The sequence below is a fragment of the Schistocerca serialis genome, chromosome 10 (assembly GCF_023864345.2).
Source record: "Schistocerca serialis cubense isolate TAMUIC-IGC-003099 chromosome 10, iqSchSeri2.2, whole genome shotgun sequence".
NCBI classification, from domain to species: domain Eukaryota; kingdom Metazoa; phylum Arthropoda; class Insecta; order Orthoptera; family Acrididae; genus Schistocerca; species Schistocerca serialis.
The window spans coordinates 185,968,937-185,994,458 of NC_064647.1; the positions used below are offsets into that span (position 1 = coordinate 185,968,937).

Genomic DNA, 25,522 nt, shown 5'->3' on the forward strand with positions numbered 1-25,522 from the left:
TTGTCGTGAGACTGCCACAAGACATGTTCAGTAACCTGTCCATAATTTTTTGCCATAAGTTGAAATCAAGAAACTGCATGTTCCACAACAGGTTGGAGTGTTTCAGGGGTCACATTCCATGTGTGTTGTGTCTTGTATGCCTTCAATTCAGCTACGTTCATAATTGGGGCATTGAATGTAACTCTTGCTGATAACCTGAGAGCCAGAAGTCACATGGTGAGTCACAGATGATCTGCATGGCCAGGTTGTAGGGAAGTGATGGCCAATAATTCTAGTGTTTCTGAAATGCCTGTGCAGTAGTGCTTCACTGGATGTGCAATGTGCGAATAAGCACCATGTCGCATAAAAATGATCCTGCCCACACATCCTGCTGTTGAAGGGCCATGACGGTGGTATGTCATAGCATTTACCAGTGACAGTACAGGCACAGGACTTGCAGGAGGCATTTCTTCACCCGTATTCTGCAATTCTGCATATTGATATGTTCTTGGTGGTGGAAATCGGCTTTCTGTCCACAGTATGTTCCATGAGTATTCATTGCCCAGTTTCGTGCAAGTAAGAAATTCCAGAATGAGTGTTTGTCTTGTTGGCATGACCTGCAGGAAGCAACTCCTGAATGTGGATGATTTTGTATGGATAGTAATGCAGGATTTTATGCACAGTGCTCACAGGAATGTCCAGTGTTCAGGCAGTTTCCCGTCCACTGAATGTTTGCCCACCACCACTTGACCCCTACTGCAATGCTGTGGCCACATCTTCGACAGAAGTCGGAGTAATGTCTCCTTAATCTTTTTGTATGTTCTTTGCTTTGCTTTTGTGACACATTGAAAAGTTATGCTAGATATATTGTTTTATCCTACTTGTGGTCTCTTACAAGATAGATGAAAAGATATTTACATATTACTGAGAAAAAGTCTACACTATGGAGAAATAAGAACGTGAAGAGATCAAATGTTTTAATTAAAATTATTTCAACCATGAAAAGGTCAGTTTTTGATGAGAAAAATGATTTTCAATGTTATTTGGCTCTTAGCAAGAAAATTATTAAAGGACAGCAAAAAGATGTTACTGCATTCTGGATATTGTTTGATGTATTGATACTTTGCAGGTATATATTTTCCCGAGCAAATAAATGTATAACTGTATGTTCCGAAATTTTGGATGGGATTTTCCATACTCTTACCACATGACCTGAATTCTGCACTGTAGATTGATAAGTTATCATTGCTTGTTCAGATATTTTGCCACAATGTTGTTGTTGTTGTTGTTGTTGTTTCTTTGTGAAAAGGATAGTCCCTCAATAGCTCACTATCACTGTTACGATGCCAAACTGCACAGCATACAGCTCTCACAACACAAGCAACTTTGGTGCCGATGTGTAAATAGAAGCGACCACTCGAAACAGACAAGACTCGATATAGGAATAAAACACCAGGGCGCTGCAGTAGTAGACCCATTTGTGTCGAGTAGCCAACTGTGCCAAGAAAATCTTATCACGTAAAAGCTTAGAGCTTTACTAGCAGTGCACAGTCCTTCATAGACAAAGTAATGTTGAGTGTCTTGGACACAAAATGCATACAGCTCTGTGCTGCGCACCTGTTGGTGTGCATGTTCTGACACTTACAGTGCTATCTGTTGGTAAAATTGTGTTAATTCCAGCTCCCCACCCCCAGTGACGTTTCCCCCTACATAAATAACAAGCTATTCAAATTTGATGTCATCATGAGAAGTGATATTGGAACTTCGTGACTTCCTGTACGTGACAAGTTTATTCTCCAATCATCTTTAGGTCTAATACTAAGATGTACCACTTAATATTTTCCAATAAGTAGAAAAGAATTTTATGTGAATGTAGAATTTACCTCAGTAATTGCATCAGCAACACGTTTTGTGCGTTCAGAACCTCATATCAAATACTGGGTTTGGGGGGGGGGGGGGGGGCAAGGGGGGGGGAAATGGGGTAAGGGTGACAGGGAGAGGGGAAAAGCAAGCAAGCAAGCAGGAAGGGGAGGGTAGGGACGTGAGTTCAACAAGAGCGGTCTTGCTAGTTATTTTAAGATACTTACATCTTTTACTTTTTATGCGCCCATTATACTGTACTTTCAACATTTCTTTCTTCGCACGCAATCTCCCTTGCTCCATTTTATAATTTTACTGTTTTGTGCCATTCAGTTTACGCACCCATTGTGCTATACTATTAACATTTTAACAAGAATTTTTATGTAACTATATTTTTCATAACCCCTCTACCACTCCCCCTCCCTGCTTCCTTTCCCTCCTCCCAATCACCCTAACGCCATTTTTTCCCTTCCCCCTTTCCCCCTCCCCTCCCCTCTCCTCTCCCTTATACCTATTTAAAACACTGATAACAGTTGCAAAACACAGTTCTCTGATTAGAGTTTCTAAACAAACAAGATGGTTTGCTGATGAAATTACTTAGGTAAGTTCCACATTCGTGTAAATTTTTTTCTACTTATTGTAAAATAGTTTCTTTATTTTAGAATGAAGATGTCTTGTAATTAGAAATGTGCAACTGAGACTAAAGAATAAATATAATTGTTTCAAATATCTATACAGTTGCCGATTCTCTCCGGTCAAATGTATATGCTACAGCGAAAATATTGATACCATTTTCCTGGGTACTACATTCTTCAGACTGGGCGGCAATTCGTACATTCTTTGCAGTATACATGCAACACTTTTAAAAAAAATTAATAACAAAAAGGATTTATTCACACTTACCACCCTTCTCCTGTCACTCAGCAACAGTTTAAGATTAATTATACTCTTTTTTTCCATTTGAAATCAATATTGTGAGGAATTAAAAAGTAGGTAATTGGTCTGTTACACTGATTATTTATTTTGATAATCGAACATTAGAGCACAATGTTTGAAAATATAATATGTATGCATAAAAAAATACTTACGAAATGGCAGCAGGAGAAAACGTACAAAAGATATGGAAAGATGGGCTTTCAGAACCGTTGGCTCTTCCTCCTGGCAGATAGGTTAAAGGAAAAGGAAGAGAGATGAAAGAAAGGACTTATGAGATTCAGGAAATAGGAAAAGTTCTGGAAAATTACCCAGAACCCTGGACCATGGGCCACTTACTGGAAGGGATAAGAAGGAATAGTATCTCCTCATCCCGTTAGTAAACCTTTGCAGACCTGGTATTCTGGGTGACTTTTCTGTAACTCTTCCCATTTTCTGAATCCCCCCAGTCCTTGTCTTTCATTCCTCTTCCGTTACCTTCAATCTTTCTGTCAGGTTGAGGACGAGGAGAGACAAGCTCCAAAAAGCTCACATGTTTCCACATCTTTTGTGTGTTTCCTCCTGTCATTCTTTGGTGAGTAAACTTTTTTGTCTAAGCTAATGAGCTGATCTTAATATGTTTGCTAAAGCTTTCACCATTTTACTCCAAAAGGAAACAAAATTTAAATGGCAAAAGCTTTGTTACTACACACACACTCTCTCTCTCTCTCTCTCTCTCTCTCTCTCTTTCTCTCTCTCTCTCTCTCTCTCTCTCTTCACACTGCTGTGACATATGCTGGTGTTTGAAATATAATAAACCTTACGAGTAAGTGCGGTGAAAATGCTACACAGAAAATCTGGAATGAATTTGGTGGAGATACAGTAAATTCAGTTGATGCACTAAAACTACATACCATTTGTTATTAGGGCAATTGGGTCCATTAATCTGATCAGAAATGCAAATAAACTAAAATTCTTTCAAATTTTTGCTGCTCATAGAATAATTTTCTCTTGCCAAGAAAAGACACGAAGGATACCCAGTGCTAATGGTGTGGTCTTGCAGGAATGAAGCCACTTCACTGGTACTTGACTCATAAAATTATTGCTGAAACAATGAGTTTCCTGTTCTTCTAATTCCCATTTTCCCCCAAGTTTACTTCTTTTTGTTGTGCTTAAAATAAGTCAACATTTGTATACATATACGTATTTGAAAGGCAAATCTATTTCAAGTTAATAATTACTGTCATGTATGGGGAGCCAGCAGTGATAAATAAGTTTACATTTAAAAAATATAGTCAATGTATATCAAGTTATCTTTCTATGTTTAGGTTCCCCAAAAGTTTATATTATAGTATTTCATAAAATCTCTCACATTTCAAGTTAAGTGTTCTGTTTCCTGAAGCAGTAATGACACAACAAATTTTTTTAAAAAAGACATTTGTTGAGGAATTTCAGACCTGCATTTATGGAATATTTATCTTTTTTATGGTAGCACTGTATTTTTTAACCTTCAGTATCCTTCTATTCAATTGAGAATAAGTGAAGTGGCTTATGGTTGTGGATCTTCATGGCTGAATAATGAAAATCTTTACAGACCTCTCTCAGGAGCAGCCTTCCTGGTTTGCCTCGGCTGTTGTTGTGTGTGCTATCCATGCCTTGTTTGCAATCATCGCTGCGTGAGATTACACGCACACGCGCACACACACAAACACAAAATGTATGTCTGCCGTTTCCTTATGTCTCATTTCTTGAGGGATTTACTAGCATGACCTATGTCCGTCACTAACATTGTAATGGTATATTGTTATTTTCATCTGTAAATATTACTGCTGGGATTGTAGAACTTCACTTTGGATCTCTTTTTTTGTAATGTGAAAGTTTAATTTAAATTTTACACACAAATTCTAAAAAAACGACATTAAGAAAATGTGGCATGAAAACTATTGTACAAAAGGTTTTTTAAAAAAATGGGGATATATATATAGGGGAAATGTTTGGCATAAAAATAATTCAATTTGAGTTATTTATGGATCTATATCTACAATTTTTCTCCTGTATTATTGAATCAGTTCAAACTATATTACACTTCATTAATACCAGAACAACAGTGTATCAGTAATTCATCCTCTCCAGGTGTGTGAGGTGTTGCCGTAGTAAAGGAAAAATTGATTGTAGCTCTCCTTCTTCCAGTTAAGTTACATCATTCTGGATTGGAAAGTTTTGTTGTGCTTGCAAGCCAGAGTACTGGGCAGTTCAAAATAATGATTACAAATGTTGGTTGGGTTGGGGAAGGAGACCAGACAGCAAGGTCATCGGTCTCATCGGATTAGGGAAGGACGGGGAAGGAAGTCGGCCGTGCCCTTTGAAAAGAACCATCCCGGCATTTGCCTGGAGCGATTTAGGGAAATCACGGAAAACCTAAATCAGGATGGCCGGACGCGGGATTGAACCGTCGTCCTCCCGAATGCGAGTCCAGTGTCTAACCACTGCGCCACCTCACTCGGTGATTAGAAATGTCCGCAACTATTTAATGCATAGTGATACATCGATGATAAATACAGAGAATGTAAAAGTTCAAAATATTGATCATTGCACAAATTCAGTGATTCGGTAGTTGGTGATACATAATTGAAAAGTAACAGGTCATAAATGAAAATGGTAGATTCCATGTAGAAGGCATCCTGGATGTTAGAATTCATCAATTGTCATAGTCCATGGATATCCATGTGTGAAGCTAGCAGGGAACCACAAACAATAATTTGGCAAGTTCTCCTGATAGAACTGAATGTAACTGAAATTTTACAGTAATTGAAACAAGAACACTACTTCATACATGCGAATTTGCTATGGCACTGCTGGAAGTCGGAGGAAGAAACGTTTACTACGTGCCTCATTTTTGCGATGATGCAGTCTTCCACATAAGTGAAGAGATTAACTAGCACTATATTTGAATATGGAGTACACAAAGGCCTGTAATTGACTTGGCTGCAGTGTCTTGTTGCAAAAAGTGTAGAATCTATTGTCTCTTCAGTGAGCTAAGTGCTTCTACATTTACTTGGACATGCTCAAGTAAAGGCTGATGCCACAGCTCAATACAGATTCCATGGATTAAGTCTTCCAGCAAGATTTGTCTGTGTAAAAAATGGTTCCAGAACTCAAAAATGTGGTTTCTAGTGCTCTCTCATCATTGACTCCATCTATGCTTTAGAATGTATGGTGGTCAGATGTGTTGTCCATGTGACTGAGGGTAGTTGTATAGTATACCTGTAAAGTGTGAGAAAAAATATTTTATTTTCTTCTCCATTCTCTGTAATTCTTAGTGATGTATCACCGTGCATTAAAATAGTTACAGCTGTGCTAAATGAGTTTTGAATTGCTCTTTTAAGTTAAGAACCAAATGTGAATGATTTCTTTAAATTTACAGATGATTTAAGGGTGTGGATTTGCCTTTCTTAAGATATCTTGTAATGCATGTTCCTAGATTTCCTGAAATCTAAACTTTTTTTGTTCTTCAGTTTGGCTTCTGCAAGCCTTTCTGTTATTCTGTAAATTGTTTGCATTACTCTTTTCCAACTGTGACGTATTAAACATACGGTTTGGTAATATTCACACCTGTCAGCACCTGCTTTCTTTACCATCGATTTTATTACATTCTCCTTGATGTCTGAGGGTATTTCGGCTGTCTCTCATATCTTGACAGCAGGTGGAATATTTCTGTCTTGGCATACTCGCTCAAAATTCTCAGTAATTTTGAGTGGATGTGGTGTCAAGGAAATACTTTAATGCATCCCCTCTTATATTCCACCATTTCCTCTTTTGTAGGTTTTTGATGTTATTACTTGTGATCTCTTCATCAGTTTTAGTCAATTTGACAGGCTCGTATTTGTCAGTCTGTAATGGTACGCTGATGAACAGTATAGTCACTTTCCTTACTCAGTAGTGGATGGGTCCGTTAATATCGGAAGTGCGTCTACCCTACATATGGTACAAGATCAGGATATGTAAGAAAAGAAGGAAATTAGAAGTATTTGATTTGTAAATGATTTTTAGGAATGGTCGTCTGTTGGCGTATGTCATAATATTTTGGCGCCACTATTGAACTGTCACTGCAAAACCTTAAAAGTTTGTAATTTCACAGCCATTTTGGTTAATTAACTTCTTAAGTGGAATGGGGTATTAACAATTGAATGCAACAGACCTGGGCTATTTTCATTTTTACTGGTTGGGTATTCTTGGCTATAGTCCATTAAAAATTACTTGATAGTTGATAGCTATCACTTGTCGCTGCAGTGTTGCCCCATCTGCTGCCAGCTATCGCTCAGTAGTAGGTAACACAAACACAACAAGACACTTCACAAATGCTGTTAATTGGTAATGCAGAGCAATTTTGGAAGTGGCAAGAAAGAATGCCGGGCAGGGAAATGGAAGTGAGCTGACTAATTATTGTGGCTTTCTGGCAATGGTGAGTGGTTGGTGTGTGACTTTAGCACACTGATTGGAAGAAATCAGCTCCAATGCGTGAAGTGTCATCTATCAAGTAATTTTAATCAGACTATAGTCTGGGTTTTCCACAATTTTTTCTTGAGCTTTTCTTCCATACTTGCAAAGAAAGAACCTTTCTTTCTTTCTTAAAAAAAAAAAAATCATTGTAATATTGTGTTTCCTGTTGCTTCCTGCTAACATACTGGTTTACATGTAATCCTTTGTAACATGCTTGATAAAGACACTCTTTTACAGTTTGTATTACCAAATGTTAATTTCACTAAATCAGAGCCTAAATGTGTGTTGTTTTCATGAGCCAGTTCAAAGCTGTTTTTGTTGTCCTGGTTTCCTGTGGGAAAGGAGGTTTTTTTTTTTTTTTGGGGGGGGGGGGGGGGGGGGGCAGAATATTCACGTCTGGCGTAATGGCATGTTGCGATGGTAATGAGCAGTTGTCTGCAGATATCATTGATACCAACTTTTTGCCACAAAGAGTGTGTGTCATAACGATACTGGAGCAGTATTCATGCTTGAAGTATTATGATGATGAAAGAACTCACTACTGCCATTTGTAGTGGAATGGGATGAAAGAGGAATCCAATAGAAACAAATGGCAAAGTAAAAGGCAAAGATAGCAGACAGCTGTATTGGTGTAGGAACATTGTAGTGCTCTAAACTGGATAGTCAGTAAGAAAATACACCACTTACCCGTGTGATTGTGAACGTAGAACATTTGCTCATACAGTTGAGACATCTGCAACTTCCAGAGGTGGCATAAGTGCTTGGAATCCATTACAAAACCCATCCCCTCTCTGGTGATGGAGGGAAGATCCACGTATTGTAATAGTTGTAGCCCAGTCATCTGATGCTACATTAGTGCACAAATTGTGCTTGAGTTGTATCGGGACGAATACAGCCACGTGGCTGGACTTTGAATGAGAACTACTATTTTATAGTTTCATGCCAGTTAAGAAATAAGGTGAAAATAAAGTGGTGAGTTGTGGTGAAATTGAGAGACTGTTAAATGAGAGCAGTACACAAATTTTGTGTTCATTGTTCTAATGGCATGCTGGAAGGGAAGGAATTGAGGGATCTGTGCAATTTAAAGAAAAATGTTGCTCTCGGCCAGGCTGGAAAATTAATTGCAGTTGAGGCAGAAATGAGCAAGTGCAGCAGTGAATGTTTTGTTTTGGAGACCAAATTCCCATTTCATTTTTTGGATATAGGTTGTATGCGTGAAAGTGGTCTAAAATCCAATGCAAAGAAGTGTGAACTGGTAGTCAAACTAAGAAAAAAGGCTAGACCTACTGTAAACATAATATCAGGTGGTGAGAAGCTGAAAGCTGGGGAGTGTAATACAGGAGATTTCAAGAAATGACGAAGATATGAGAGAATGAGCAAGGTGATCTGATAGCTTAATGGGAAGTTTGGTAAGAATGGAATAAGAGACTCTTTCATAATTAAGAACATATTGTATACAAATTCTGTTGTATGCTCCATATTATATACAAATTTCATTGTATGCTGTAGAAAGTTAGGTCAAAAAAAGTGAGGAGTAAAAGTAAGGTACGAGCAAGTGAGATGAAGTTTTTGAGAAGTCTGATAGCAATAACAAGACTCCGAAAGATGAAATATGAAAGTGTTAGGAAGATGACAAGTGAGGAACCCGCACAAGAGAAGAGTGAGGAAGAAGACTAAAATGAAATTGGTTAGGGCATTTAAAGGAAACGGAGGAGACGATGATGCCGAGGAAGGTGCACAAAGATGAAGATAGAGGCTAGCAGAGTGAGGGGAAGGCCAAGCGACACTGACTGATTAGGAAAGGAAGAGAAGGCTAAGCCAGAGAGCGGGTAGGAAGACTTGAAAAGATGGACGGGCTCGCTTCGTATGCACCCCTTGCCGTTGGTAGGGAAACTCTTGGAGAAGATTGAGAAGGTGATGGTGGTGGCAGTGAAGATGGTATTTTTATTTATGAACAAATCCCAGAAAATAAACTGTATAGATACAAAAGCAGCTGTTTGGGGAAAAATCATTACTCGTGTAAAAGTTAGTAAAGGGGGTGAGGGTGTAATGTGTGCAGGAATTAATAAAGAAGAAAGCAAAGGCGTAGCTCTTACTCTGAAGCAAATGACTTGATTATTTTCTGCAAGACTGATCATCCTTTCACACTACATAATTAAGAGTAAACAAAAAATTGTGGCTTATAAAATGATGTGTATTGTGCATAAACTATGATGATGCACAAACTGAAGGCAGGAGCACTTGGGCACAGAAATGATGTGACGTATGGATACTTTCCGGTGTACTGTAGAATGATTTGTATAAGTGTTTTAGGTACCGTCTTCTTCAGCAGCTAGAAATGATATTCATTATCAGCAACTATACAGGTGAATTCCAAGTAGAATGTGAGATGGAGGAGGAGGGGAAATACATTTGTGATGATGATATAATCGGAAGAGAAGTGTCCACTTGCTAAATTATGGAAGAGCAATGGAAAGGCAAATAATTTAACAATAGTGGCTGAACATTGAGTGTTTAGAACTTTCAGCAATAATGTTTCTCCCACTACTAAAATAAAAACTAGTTTCATAATGTAATGTCTCAGTTAACAGTGGAAAGTCCAGGGTGCAATAACAATAATCTCTTGAGGAGGATAGATTGTCACTCACCACACACAGGTGGTGTCGAGTCGCATACAGGCACAAAGAAAATACTAAAAGTATCAGCTTTTGGCCAAAGCATCTTCGAACATAGAAAATGCGCACACACACATTCACACAAGCGTAATTTGCACACACGTGGCCACTGCCTGCAGCCACTGAATCTGACTACGATGGCTGGAGACAGTGGCCACATGAATGCGAGTTGTACTTGTGTGAATCGTGTGTGCATTTTCTGTGTCTGAATGTATAGTAGTTTTTTCTTTGTGACTGTCTGAGATTAAACGCAACTTCTGTGGTGAGTAGCAATCTGTTCTTTCCATAATATTAATTTCTTGTCTAATATAGCACCACCAGGTGTCAGATAATGGGCAGTAGAGCGAGAATGGAGAATTGAGACAGGCGAGTTCGTAGAAACGCCACTCAGCTGAATCGTTTTCCACCGTCCACATGCCTGGCTGACACGTAGAGAACCCACGTGGGATCTCATTGGCTTCCACTGATGCCTTCCCCTTAAATGACACTGTGTGTCAGATGGTGCCCGGAGAATCAGACTGACTTGACTGCACCATCTGCAGTTGCTCAGCTGCTGAGAAAAATCTAGAGGCCATCGGATGTAAGAAGTGAGAAGCATCTCCTTACAAATGTGGTATATACAGTCGAGAAAATGAATATGGTGTGATGGAGCTAAAGCTCTGATGGGATTGTGTTAGTAATAACCTCTATGAATCTTCACTTGATATAATTTTATAATGTTCATTGTATATTGTGTTGTCCTGTTATATATAGAGATCACAAAAAAGACACTTTAAGGAATGAAAGCTATATATTATGCATCTGTTTTACATTTGAATACTGATGATGCATGCACTACAGTGTTACATTTAGTACACGGTTAAGTTAGATGTTAACAAGTGCACTGCTGGCAGCCAGACAGTAGAACGCTGAGTTGTCACCGTGGCTACATTGGCCAGTGTTTCACTGCAAATGCTGCTGTGATCTCCTGTCGAAGGTCCTCAGACGTATGCAGCTTAAGTCTATAGACTTGATCTTTCACAGTTCCCCCACAAGTAAAAGTGCATAGCTGTTAAATTTGGTGCCGGGGAGGGGGACCTCGCCAAGTCCAGTGTCCCTGCAGATGGTCATCTACGTAAGCTCATAGGGCTAGGTGGTGATGTGGTAGTACCCTGTCCTATTGGTAAAAGACATCAGCTCCACGAAGCATGTGTACTCCAGATTAAATTAATTTGTGTAATATATCCATACACTCTTCTCCAGTCACACATCATCAAAGAAAAAGGATCTTACTAAGCGCTTGGATGATATTCCACACCACAGATGAACTCTGGTACATTTACCATCTCATCCGCATGAACATGCAGGTTTTCCGGGGCCCAGTAGATGTATTTACGCTGATTCACTGTTCTGTTAACTTTAATCCTCTGCTTACCAGAAAATCTGTGTAGCGTTCCCTACCATCGGACCTCTCAGGCCCATGTTATTTAAATTCGCATAAATTAGTACTAATTTGACTACTTATGACGTGAACAAGTTTTGAAATATAAGTACTTTTAAAATAATTTTTATATTTAAAGTTTACATTTTAAAGAACATTTTTTATACTTTTTGTAGTGACTTTTATTCTTATTGCAAATTTGTTTGGGTTCCACGGACAAAAGCAGAATGTGCAGAGCATTCAGGTTTGGTGCACTTATAACATGTAATTTGACATTTCCTGTCTTTCTTCCGTACACAATACGCACATCTTCTACTCTTATTAGCTGGTGGTTTCACTGCTCTTCCTGGAACTGGTGCTACGAATAAATTCATTGACTTCCTTACCCCTCCTTGTTGCTTTCTCAAAGTGACACTGGAAGTCCAATGTCCCTTTTTTTATTGGGAGCCAGGATCATCCAAATTCATTGTACTTACATAGATCATATTGAAGAAAACCACGAATGGCCAGCACCTTGTTTCTCTCTCCACACTATAGCATCGCATCTTCTGATTCATGGTGCCGACCCACCGTTTGTGGCATTGTATGTCCTTATAACTTCAGTCTTCTTTAATTGTGATGGGCACTTACAGTTGATCAGGAAGAGAGCTGGAGCCAGTAACAATTGTAGTTTTCTTAGGAAGAGAAGAGGCTATTACCAAAAATAATGTAAGAGTATACTTCATGTGCATTATACGTTATGAGATCGACAGGCAGTTCACTTTTGTTTTTTCGGATAGTACTGACTAGTGCCAGATCTTTTGACAACAAATGATGAGCTAAATCAAGAGATGTAAAATTATCACAGGTGATATTGTGTTCAGACTTTTAAAGTTCAACCTCAAAGTCAATTGACTCTGATTACTTCCTCCTTCCTCGAATAACTTTCATTTTCAATAGTAGCTTGTTGCACTGTCACAAATTGCCTACAACTTTATTCTGAATCCACCACATGTTGCTGGGATGTACTGTCGAAATGGACAGCGACCTTGAAATGTGTTCGTCCATGGTCATGCACAATTCTGGAATGTAGGCATTGCTAAGGGTAATTTCAACATCTCGAAAACTTGTCTGATGTGTTCAAATTGAATCACTCTGCCTTTGTTCATGTTGGGCAGCTGTACTGTCAGAGCACAACACCCTCAGAATAGCATGGAATTGGTTGTGAGACATAATGTCACTGAACAGCCATTCTCAGCACTCCAAAGCTGATTGATGTCTTCATTTCTTGATACGTAAACTCCAAGAACACCAAGAAACACTTTCATTTCATGCATATCTATATCCACCCAGTCATTGTAAACGATTTGACCTTCCTTGTTGGTCCACATACACATTTTGTAATGAGGGGTGCACAAAAGAACAACATGATAAAAGATTCTTCATTATTACAGTTACTAATCGAATAATTTGTAGGTCCCTGGTTGTCTGCTAACGAAGCAGGACACATTGCTGTTGGTTGACTTCAAGGTTTTCCTTCATGAATATCGCAAATCTTTCCATCTGCTTCAATCAATAATTTGTTTGATTGTTATGTGGGGTGGGATGGGGATACTATTTCAGACACCAGCCTCCAGTGATACTGCACTTAATGGGCATCATAAAATTTGATAAACCACTTCAGAATGCATATACACTGATCAAACGTTGAGCGTGCTCCAGCCATTTGCAGATAAACGACAATATTGGATTCAAGTCGGCTGACAATATCACTTTACTGTACACTAAATTAAATAATAGGGGGGCACAAAGTGGACATTGTTTTCTCTATTAAGAGCTTGAGGTGAACTAGCAGTACTCAGTTGAATCAATAGAATTTTGGAAGTTATCCTCATTCATTGACGAATTACCTGTGCATATGATTCAGCCAGTGTGGCATCTGCATTTCCCGCAACTAGTGTCATCATTGCCCCCACCTAAAGGTGTCCAGTCCACATATTTCTAGATATTTTACAAATGTTGCTATTGTCATGGTATGCACTGCTTTTTGTGTGAAATTTCATTAGGGAGGCAGATTTTACTTCAAACCACTTAATTATATCGCTGCGGGTATTGAAAACTTTCTGCTCAGCATTCTCAAAGTTTGTTACTGTTTGGTGAGAGATTATTGTGGTTGTCATGTACTAGTCTGTTTCATTGTAAATTATGTAAAAACTAAAATTTATGAAAGCATTATCCCATGCAAATGTAGCACCCACTAATTTCTCTCCTGCCAATTAAAACTGTGGCGTACTGGGAGGACTGCCTGTGTACGTTACATTCTACTACAGAACGCACAAATTAGCATTTTAATCCACGGAATGCTTTTTATTTTTCAGGAAACTTAATTTACTGCAGAAAGGCATACTTGGTCAATTATTGCACTATAACTTACTATGTGGTCCATGTTATTTGTACCCAAAGTGATGCCAGTAAAAGACAGATAATCCGTGTTTGGCACTGCTAGTTTTCATTCACAAACAAAAAATCTCACTATCAAAAAATTTACAGAAATAAAACAAAACAAAAATGACTCGGTAGGTCCTCAGTGTTCTCTTTGAGGCATGTAGTTCATTGTGTTTGCGCCTTACAATTTGGTGATAGCAGTTCTGCTTGCCAGAGTACATCCACCTGAGATCGGGCTTGCTCAAATTATATAGATAAAAAAATTCAATGAATGATGCTTCCCCATATACAATAATGTAGCTTACTCATTTATAAAGGCGGCTACTTCTTCGCCTAATATGGTTAGATGTTCTTCTCTCATCTCAACCAGTGTCATGCAATGAATTCTTCCATATTTATCATCAAATTGAAATGGCGATTATCAAATACTGTGTCACAATTTTCTGATGCAAGTAACACTTCCTTTTCAATTACTGGTTGCACGAAAGTGGCCGTGGCGGTCCAGCAAGCAGAGAACCACACTGCAGGCTCAGAAGTCCTACAATTTTTTTCCCTTCATTCCAGGTGGCTCAAAGTCAACCAGAAGAGTGCGTTAATCGAAAACAAATAAGTGTTACTGATTATAATTAGGGAAAAACTGTTGTTCATCTAATTACTCAGGTGAGCACTTTTCAGCAGTCAATTGAGAAAGAGAGTAAAACAGTATTGAAAGTTAGCATACAATCTTTTTGAATGTGTTATACATATTCCAAGGTATGACAGGATGGAAAGAGTCACTCACGATATTTTGGAAACAGTTGGCAGTTGTGCTCACACGGCATTCACGTGAAGGAACTCCATTCATTATCAGTATGTGAAGAAGCAAACACTGGCTGCACAAAAAGGAAGGAAACGTACATAAAGTGCATAGGTATTGTTTTGAATGACAAACACATAAACATGTGGGTGCAATGCAGCTAGAAATTTAATTAAAATATCTTTTGTAGTGCTTGCAAATCTGATTACATTCGTGTACTGTATGTTTTAAAAAACTCCATTAAAATTATAATATTTGTTACTGCTGTTTCTGTCCACTGATCATCAAAGTGAAAAATACACTATCAGACCCAGGGGATTGATATTGCCCAAACAGCGTGTCGACTGTCAGCCCCATAAGACTGAGTGTGCACTTAACATGTTAAGAGTGCTTAGATCATAAAATCTTCTAAATTGAACCCTTTATACCTGCCCCTTCTTTCAATTGTTTTTGAGAAATGCGTCATACAGCTTCAGAAAACTGACGTCTGGGCCATGACCTTCAAATCCTAAAAGTATGACAAAAATTGAAGAGGTCCAAAATTGCTCAGCCCTTTGTAGTGTGCAGAATAATAATTTTACAACACTTGTTAGTTTTATTGTACCAAGAGGTAATATGCGTTTCCTTAACAATTACATTTGCCAGACAATCACATCACATCATATTGTTGTGCTTAGTGACCACACATACTATTGGCTACTCACTGGATGTCACCTGGTGACACACCAGTGGAGCTCTCTACCAGTTTTCCTGCAATGCTTACTTTTCTGTGCCAGTTGTGTCGATCTCTCTTGCACCAAGATCTCTTCTGCATTCAGTGCTCCTTCCCTTATAGCAAAAGTGCCAACTGTTCAGCAGGAAATACTTCTGCTTGTGCAATTAACCTTGACCGATCTCTGCAATTGACTTATTTCATGTATGTCTGTGCTTCATTGCGTTAATTATAATCTATTGACATTTCTCTAGTAACAGTAGTGTGCACTTATCATAAGGTCTACTTCGTTTTATTGTAGTATGCAAAATATTTAAATGTTGTGTGACGGGGAGGATAAATTTCTTACTTGTTAACATGCAAAGATGTTTCTCAACACACTTCACTTACATACACTCTTTTCTCTGCATGAAGCTTAGTAGTTGTGGGGAAAATCTGATATTAAATTTCTTAGTTTCTTGAGTTTTGCCTGTTTTTAGTTTTTTATGAAATGTAAATACAAACAGCCATCCCTGTAAAACAGTAAAGTGACATAAGTAATACAAATATAACAATGCAGTAATTGTGAGAATATTTGACTGTCTTTAGTAAAGTTGTTGGGCCACCATATTTTTCTGATGGCTCTTGCTGTTTCATTGTAAAAAATCTTATCTTTTCTTTTTTTGTCTTTCAGAAAAGGACGGGGAAAGCCACACAGAACTGTAACGTTTGAAGACTGTAGAGTTCCTTACCTCCACTGATTTGTGGAAGGTGTGATTTAATTCCGGAAGATTAAAACACTTCGTCGTCGCATTTAGTGGCCCCGGTGTGGGGAGAGAATAAAGGGACCTAAACTGTACAGACTTAATTGTAAGGTGCGAGTGAGTGCGTGTGTGAGATCTATCTGTTGCACAAACCGTGTGTTTGTTTTTCTTTGGAGTCCTCCCCTGCTGTTGTTCTCACCCCTATTTTTATTCTGTATAAACATTTGTCACAATTATTTATATTATTTATAAAAGACATTTTTGTCAGCATCCAGTTGTTTAAAATTGGGTCATGTAGTTATACAATGATATTTAAACATTGTCACATTAGAAGTGTGTGGAATGTCTGCAAGTTTTTTGTTTGTGCAATCTTGAGCACATCTCACGTAACTGTGGGAGAGATGTCTTTTTTTCCAGTGTCACAGGCTCACTCGCCTGTGCATTTATGATAAATTTTTCATGTTGTTTGTCTTGTTGAGAAGTAGCATCCTGTAAATATTCATCTTGTGTGATGTTAGTTGTCATTGGCGTGAAACAAGTTATCACTTGTAGAATCTGTTGAACAAAAATTATGCATATAACCAATTTTGGCAGTGCACACTGCACCTCGTGTGTTTCCTTACCCGTTTTTGCGAAAGTATTCGACCACCTGATTAAAGAGCAAGAAAATTGTTTGCCTACCAATTATGTGGCAAGGAAAATGTGTAACCGAAAATTGTGCGTTGTGGTTTATTTTGAGAATTGCAGACAAAACAGATGTAATTGTTATATTTATTCAGATAAAGTGTCAATATTTTTTTTGTATTGCCCTTAATTTGAGTAAGTGTTTAACTGTTTGAATATCTGTAAGATCTTTGCCGTGAATACCTTATTTGTACATATTTTGATTTAAATTCCTGTGTGTGTTGTACTTTTCCTTCAGAAAATATAAATGTGGGATCTCAATATTACGTTTTGTTTTTCATTGAAATATTTTCTTTTAGTGATGAGTATTTTGATTTTACAGTTGCAAGGAGGCAGTCTAAAGCATAACTATGTTTGGCGTGCAAGGAGGGGGGAAAAAATTGTCATGGCCACCATGTAGAACCTTTTGAGGGATGTGGCAATCTATTATTTGTACGAAAATGTTTTAGTTTCTCGTAGGATTCACATACCTACAACGCGTATGTTTGCAAACCAGTCTGTGACAATTCCTGCTGTGAACTTAGTGTGGTTACACAACTTCCCCACTCAGGTGTATGTTGTCTCATTTTCACTTTAAGTCCTGACATGACCATAGAGTGCTGTCATTGTAGGGATGTAATCCATTAAATAAAAACTAAACCTGTGTCATTTATTTAACTGTGACTTCCTTCAATATTTAAAGAACATTACTCAGCCACACTGAGTCTTCCTTCAGCTGCACCAACGAATGCCTGTTTCATACCATCAAGTCTTACAGACTTACTGTGCCAGGCACACGATGACGTTTAAAATTCTATATGCAGGAGTGTTTTGTGACCGATAATGGTAGTGTGTACTCAAAATATTCATAAGTGTTTTTCTGCAAAACAGTTCCCAACATTTTTTCTTAAATTTATTTCATTTGGCTCAACAAAAATTGCATCCAACAACTTCCCAGTTGTCTGTGTGATTTTTGAGGGAAAAACAAAAGCCTGAAGTTTGCTGCTGCAATCAGAATATGTTTCCGTAAACTCTTATCTAGTGACTTCTGTTTCATTGCCAGAAGTTGATGGAAAATCCAATCCCACTGGCAAATACAAGGTGTGTTCAATAAGTAATGTGACCAAATTCATAAAATAGCATTTATTGAATATATTCATACAAATAATCAAAAATTTTCAAAACAGCGACCTCTTGCTTCGATACACTTCTGGAGGCAGTGTTTCCATGCCTGGAAGGCATCCTGGAATGCGTTGTCTGGAACGTCCTTTAGAGCTGATGTAACGTGCGCCTGGATGCTTTTAATCGTGTCCCAACGTTTTCCTTTCATGACTTTTTTTAACCGAGGAAACTAAAAAAAGGCGGCGGGAACCAGGTCAGGACTGTAGGGAGGCTGGGGAACCAATGGAGTTTTGATCCCGGCCAGGAAGTCGTTGACAATGAAGGCGCTGTGGCTCGGTGTGTTGTCGTGGTGAACTTTCCATGTGTCCTTGATGTTGCTTGGGCAGCGCAAGACTCTCCTTTGAAGTCTTTTGAACACTTCAAAGTAGAAAGCGGAGTTCACTGTAGACCTGGTAGGTATGAATTGATGGTGGACAGTGCACTCGGAAGTCTGCCTTTTTTTCTCAGGGTAATACTAAAAAATCCACGACTCGCCACCAGTGATAACTGGGTTCAAAAAATGAGGATCATTTTCACAAATTTCCAACATTTCTCGGCACCGAGGCACTCGCATGTGCTTGTGTTTGTCAGTCAACACTTTTGGGACAAGTTTGGCACACGCGTTTCTCTTGTTCAAATCTTCGGTCACAATGCAGAAAACGGTTGTTTTTGACGTGTTTAGAGTTTGTGCTATCAAATGGAGGCTCAGCCGTCTGTCAGAGTTCAAAGAGTCGCACACATGCGTCACATTTTTGTCGGCTCATGCGGTTGATAGCCGTCTACTGCTAGGTTCGTCGGTGACCTTGTCGGCCCTCCATGAACGACTTCTGCCATCGGAAAACTTGTGATTTGGACAAGCAATCAGTCCTAAAGGGCATGCTGAACTAATGGAAACATTTCGGTGGCGGACTTCCCAAGTTTAACACAAAATTTGATAGCGTACCATTGCTCTACAGAATGATCCATTGTGCCGTGTTACATCAACTCAAAATGGGGTTGATGGAAACGCACGTCCTGACTCTCTGGCAGCTCGCAATCAAATGAGACAGAGTGTTTTGAAGCTAACAGCCCCCTCCACTTAGCCCAGGCAGTTACAACACGCTGTTGTGTACCGTTGCGTCAGAAAAAAATTGGTCGCATTACTTGTGGAACGCACTCTGTTTCTCTCAGGTGTGCACTCGGTACATAATTATTTCTTCTTCTGAGATTTAGGCTGCTAATTGTAAAGCTATCTTAAAGGCGAGTTGGTGACTGAATTAAAACCACTTGATACAAATAACTGTGGAATAGATAAGATGATTGGAACAACAGCATTATTTGTTGATAAAATTTCATTTCTAAGAATGAATAAAAATGTCTAGTCAGCATATCCATAGTGGCGGAAAAGAATTTGGTTAATTGTTAAAATGGACAGCAGAACAATAATGCCCCTGAGACAACAGAAGTGGTCCTATTCCATATTCCATGCCTTTTTCCTTGATGGTGACCTAATCCTCAAAGAGGGTCAGCTATACACTTCTGTTCACATTACATGTAAAAACAAACAACAGTACTTGCATTTTGAGAGTTGCCATCCTGTCCATGTCCAACATTCCCCTCCCGTACAGCCTTGGCAATCGAGACAAATATATTTTTCTTTATTATGGAACCTGCAGCATATATTATGTCACAGTAGGATATTATGCAGAGAATTAGTAGACAAAATGCTGCCGACATACAATTTTTGTATATAAACTTATTTTGGATTTATTACCTTCATCAGTACACATCCTGATGTAGGCAGACATACGTGAATTTTGAGTTAACTACGAGGGTCACTCCAAAAGAAATGCACACTATTTTTGTAAAAATACAGTTTTCATTCTGCATGTGTGAAAGTTATACAGTGTGTAGATACATCCTTCCCATTCATTTTCAAACTTAGTTAAACCTGTTCCTGTGAGTGGCACCGTCACAGAATGTCTTCAAGATGGCTGCTACACTTGACATTTGTCAGAAGCAACGTGCTGTCATAGAATTCCTGTGCTGTGAAAACAAGACAGTGGGAAACATTTACAAGAGGTTGAAAAAGGCATATGGAGAAGCTGCTGTCGATCACAGTACAGTTAGTCTGTGGGCAAGCAGGTTACGTGATGAAAGCGGGCACGGCTATATTGAGAATTGTCCTCGCAGCAGCAGGCCTCGTACTGCACATACTCCAGACAATGTGCAGGGAGTTAATGAATTGGTGACTGCTGACAGACGCATCACAGTGAACCAATTGTCACTCTACATTGGGATAGGAAAAGGAAGTGTTTGCAGAATACTGAAAGTGTTGGCTTTAAAAAAAGGTTTGTGCCAGATGGGTTCCCAGGATGTTGACAGTGGCTCATAAAGAAACAAGAAAAACGGTATGCAGCGAACTTTTGGAACAGTACGAAAATGGTGGAGATGAATTTCTTGGAAGAATTGTGACACGTGATGAAACATGGCTCCATCATTTTTCACCAGAGACGAAGAGGCAGTCAATGGAGTGGCATCAGGCAAATTCACCCAAGGAAAAAAAAAAAAAAATTCAAAACCACACCTGCTGGAAAAGTTATGGCTACAGTGTTTTTAGATTCTGAAGGTCTCTCGCTTGTGGACATCATGCCAAGTGGAACCACCATAAATTCTGATGCATGTGTGACGACACTGAAGAAACTTCAAGCTCGGCTGAGTTGTGTTCGATCACATCATCAAAAGCAGGATGTTTTGCTGTTGCATGACAATGTACAGGTACATGTCAGTCAAAAAACTGTGGAAGCGATCACAAAACTTTGCATGACAATGTACAGGTACATGTCAGTCAAAAAACTGTGGAAGCGATCACAAAACTCGGATGTACAACACTGAAACACCCACCTTGCAGTCCTGACCTGGCTCCATGTGACTATTATCTCTTTGGGAAACTGAAAGACTCTCCTCATGGAACAAGGTTTGAAGGTGATGACTCCCTTATACACGCTGTCAAACAGTGGCTCCAACAGGTTGGTCCAGAATTTTACCGTGCGGGTATACAAGTGCTGGTTCCAAGATGGTGTGAGGCAGTTGAGAGGGCTGGAAATTATGTGGAGAAATGAAATTATTGTTCCTAAAGGATGTATCTGCACACTGTAAAACTTTCAAACATGTAGAATAAAAGATGGATTTCAAAAGAAATAGTGTGCATTTCCTTTGGAGTGATCCTGGTATTACTTCTGTCTGTACATGTTGGATGTATATTCATTCAGTGACATTTTAAAGTTAATTGATGATTTGATGCTGCATGTGTATTATAATACCTTTTTATTATTCTGGCAGTCATAAAATCAGCTACTTATCAAACTATAAATCCTATGACTGTCAAAATAATGAAAAATGTATTATAATTTACATGCATCATCAAATTGTCAAATAACTTCATAATGTTACTGGAAAAATATTGCATCTAACAACTACGGACAGCAGTAATAGTTTACTCAGAGCTAACATATGTTTGTCTAACAATGTCAATATCTGTACTGATGAAGGCATTAAAGGCGAAATACGCCTAATTACAAAAATAAAATATCAAGCATCATACTGTCTAATACTAATTCTCTGTAGATGTATTTGTTCAGATTTGTAACCTTTACAATAATACAGCACCATCTTCACCTCATCCTTCACTGGACATAACTACACCACCAGCCTAGTTCAAAAGCAATTTCCCGGGACATCACACCCAACCTTGGAACTGCTGATCGCTCCAAACAACTACTTATAAGCACAGCTCTTGTCACCCTATACTATCCTGGTCTTGAATGTGTTAAACAGGTACTCTGACATGGCTATTACCTCCTAAACACATGCCCTGAACCAATGTCCATTCTGTCTGCCATTTTGCCCTTCTGTATTGGCTGTCAGTTAGGGTGATGGGCATTAACAAAGAGTGTATGCTGACAAAACATGTCATGTTGCAGAGCATGCTCCACAACATGACGGTTGTGATCTCGGTGCCTGTTTCATCGCATGTACCATCAGGATCTGCACCTCCCGCCCTCCAAGGGACACCAGTTTCTCAGGACTCTGCAGGTGATTAGACCATGCTCTTGATTCTCACCACTCACCTGGTCTAAAGTTATGTTAGTTTCTGTGGTCTCAGTATTTCTTGTCATCAGCTGTTTCTTTCCTTCACTCCCTTTTTATTTTTCTATATATTTTTTTATCTCATTATTTTTGCCCCCATTGCCATCCACCCACAACCTGTCTACTATGTATAATGCATTTAGCTCTTTGCTCTTATTGACTCTTGCATGATGTTTTTCCAGTAATCTATGTCTTCCCAGTTACCCTATCTTCCACCTTTAAGCTCTCAGGTTTTCAAATCTCATCCAGTGCAGTCCCCAAGAATCGGTCTTCCCTTCTCATCCTGTCTGGCAAGTCTCACACAACCTGGGGTTCTGGGGACTTTCCCATAACTCTCCCCATTTCTTAAATCTCGCTAGTTATTTTCCTTCTCTCCTCTTCGTTATCCTCTAACCCTTCTGACACATGAAGAACCAAATGTACTGGTACTGTGGTTGCTGCAAAAGTTAAAAGCAAGGCTTTGTTGTTACAGGAATCTCACTGGATTGTGTTTCACGTGAGGTGGAAGCCAGCTATCTCGAGTGTCAAATACAATAATACAGATAAATTTTATGCTGAGTGTTACGTACACGTCTACTGGTTTTTAGATACAGTGGGGGACAAATAGTGTTATGGGGTGACGAATACCCTAACTTGGATCCAGATCAATTTTATTGGGTTCAGATTGCAGCTGTATGGTAGCAACTGTAAAAATGCAGCATTTCTATGGTGTGCTCGGTGCTGTGAAAACTATTTTCCATATTTCTACAACACTTACCATTTAGGCTCATATGAGACCACATCTGTGCAATAAAACAATGGACGCAGTTGAAATAAAAAGTATTGTCATTTAATTTTTGTCACAAAAATTTGTTTTCTTCTTTTAAATGATCTTTATTAATAATCTTTTATAAAATTTTGGTAACTTCAAATTTATATCTACAATGAAAACGGTAATTTGTGGAGTGATACATAATTAGAAACAAGGAGATGCATTATTCAGAAAAATGATAGATAAATAGCATCATATAGTTAATCCTTTTTATATATAAATTCTGGAGGTATTCAAATAGAACAAAAAAAAGAATGCCAGAGATGATTCCAACCAATAAGGCACAGAATAAACGTTAAGCATTCAGTTATGCTGCCGATTGAGCCATGCATTTCTGAAAACTTCTTAAAATTGATTGCATTGGTACTAGATTTCCTCAGAAAACTTAAAAACCGATTTCTCTGTAAACTTGTGAAAATTTTTTTAATAACCTGCATCCCACTGTTTTTAACTGTGTTCCATGCTTATGTTTCACTAGGAAGCAGCATGTCATTTTCATAGTATGTATTAACAGCGCGACAATCAGACCACAATTACACTAAAAAGCCAAAGAAACTGGTTCATCTGCCTAATATTGTGTAGGACCTCCGCAAGCATGCAGAAGTGCCTCAACACGATGTAGTATGGACTTGACTAATGTCTGAAGTGTTTCTGAAGGGAATTGACACTGTTTCTGCAGGGCTGTCCATAAATACAAGTGAGTACGAGAGGATGGAGATCTCAGGAGACGCGTTGCAAGGCATCCCAGATATCCTCGATAATGTTCGTGTCTGGGGAGTTTGGTAGCCAGTGGAAGTGTTAAACCTCTGAAGAGTGTTACTGGTGCCACACTGTACCAATTCTGGACCTGTGCTGTGTCTCATTGTCCTGCTGGAATTGCCAAAGTCCGTTAGGCTGCACAATGGACACGAATGGATGCAGGTGATCAGACAGGATGCTTACGTGTCACCTCTGAGATGATCAGGTCCTATATCACTCCAGCTGCACACTCCACACTGTTAGAGCCTCCATCAGCTTGAACAGTTCCCTGCTGACATGCAGGATCCATGGATTCAAGAGGTTGTCTCCATACCCGTACATGTCCATCCACTCGATACAATTTTAAACTAGATTTGTCCAACCAGGCAACGTGTTTTCAGTCATAAACATTCCAATGCCAGTGCCAGCAGGCCCGGGTGAGGTATAAAGATTTGTGTCGTGCAGTCAAGGGTACACGTGTGGGCCTTCAGCTCCATAAGCCCATATTGATGATGTTTCATTGAATGGTTCGCAAGCCGACACTTGTTGATGGCCCGGTATTGAAATCTGCAGCATTTGGCGTATGCCGTCGCCATACAAAATTACACGAACCAAGGTATGAATTGTTGCCACACCCGCCATATTCACCTGATATGGCTCCATCAGACTGCCATCTCTTCCCAAAACTGAAATTTTTATTGGTGGACGAGGATTCACTTCAAACAAAGAATTGATAGCCGGAGTTGACAACTATTTTGCAGGCCTGGAGGAAACTCATTTTTGAGATGGGATCAAGGCATTGGAAAATCTTTGGACCAAGTGCATTAATCTAAAAGATGCCTAGATTGAAAAATAAAACAAAAAGTTTGTGATGTAAGTACTTTTTTTATTCCATTCCGAGAACTTTTCAAACCACCCACATACGAGTGGAAATTAAGGTTCTGTGGTGCCTCTCGTGCTCCCAGTCAACTGGTTTGACGACCTACCCCCTTACAAAAGCTCACAATTAATACTGGGTGAGATTGTGACCAGGAGAACAAGAGCTCTTCAGAAAACTTGCACACTTTATTAGCTATTAGCTAATAACTTTCTCTTGTGTGACATAAAATTAGATGTAGGTATCATAAAACCAGTAAACAAGAGACAAGCAAGCCAGTATCAGATTTCGTCAATCCTTAGGTCCCAGTATTTGGTCTCTGATCTTGCTACAACTATACTCGGTGTGATTTCCTTTCTGCGAAAGAATCTATTATTTTATCAAAGTTCGTCAAACGTTTTGTTACATGAAAAATCAAAATATTGAGAAAAGCTGTTAATATGAATAGCACCCAAGACTAATATGGTTTCTCGATTTGATTAAGTCTATTTTGCCACTGTCTGGTATATAAAACAAAATAAGTCTTTCTAAATATTGCAGCAATTGCAACACACGTGAAACAAACGAGACTGTTTTTTGTGTACCACATTTACATAATTATCACGACAGAATATAATTCACCAAGTATCAATGTCAAATGCCTTTTAGGCCCACTACAAGCAAAAAGTTTGTTAGGAAGTAGTTTCGTATTTCATTCATGCACTCCAGCTTCTCAAGCATGAGATCAAAAATTATTAGTACAAAATTTTTGTGTAAATTTGGAATCGTCATATTCTTCTATATAATTTGATTGGTATCCCACTTTCTTCTTCTGCCTCGTACTAACAATGTTTCATCACTAATTCTGTAACTGTTGATGCCATTCTCCGCTAACTTCACTAACCCTGCCGGAATCCCGCGTTTATTCTTCGTTTAGGCGTTGTTACATGCTCATACAACGCGTTTTCCGCGCTATTCCGAAAACAGAACTTGCATGGGTGCTAACCGAGATCTGGGCCTAACTAGTGTAGCGATCTGGCAAAAATTTCCCGCCCAAATTTTATTTTCTTCGATACACCGAGTAGACAATATGTATTCTTTCTTGCTTGTTATTCCTGTTAGTCGTTTATTTACACTTTGGCAG

At 38.9% G+C, this 25,522-nt stretch overlaps 1 protein-coding gene across 3 annotated transcripts in view; it reads left to right on the forward strand.

The window, feature by feature from the left end:
- LOC126424816 (hypoxia up-regulated protein 1) overlaps nucleotides 1-16,967 on the forward strand; it is a 102,821-nt gene extending 85,854 nt beyond the window's left edge. For all 3 annotated transcript variants that reach the window (XM_050087610.1, XM_050087609.1, XM_050087608.1), the window contains exon 17: nucleotides 15,952-16,967. In XM_050087610.1, the coding sequence (XP_049943567.1) occupies nucleotides 15,952-15,983 (32 nt within the window). In that variant the 3' untranslated portion in view covers nucleotides 15,984-16,967. The remainder of the gene's footprint in view (nucleotides 1-15,951) is intronic.
- The last annotated feature ends 8,555 nt before the right edge of the window (nucleotides 16,968-25,522 follow it).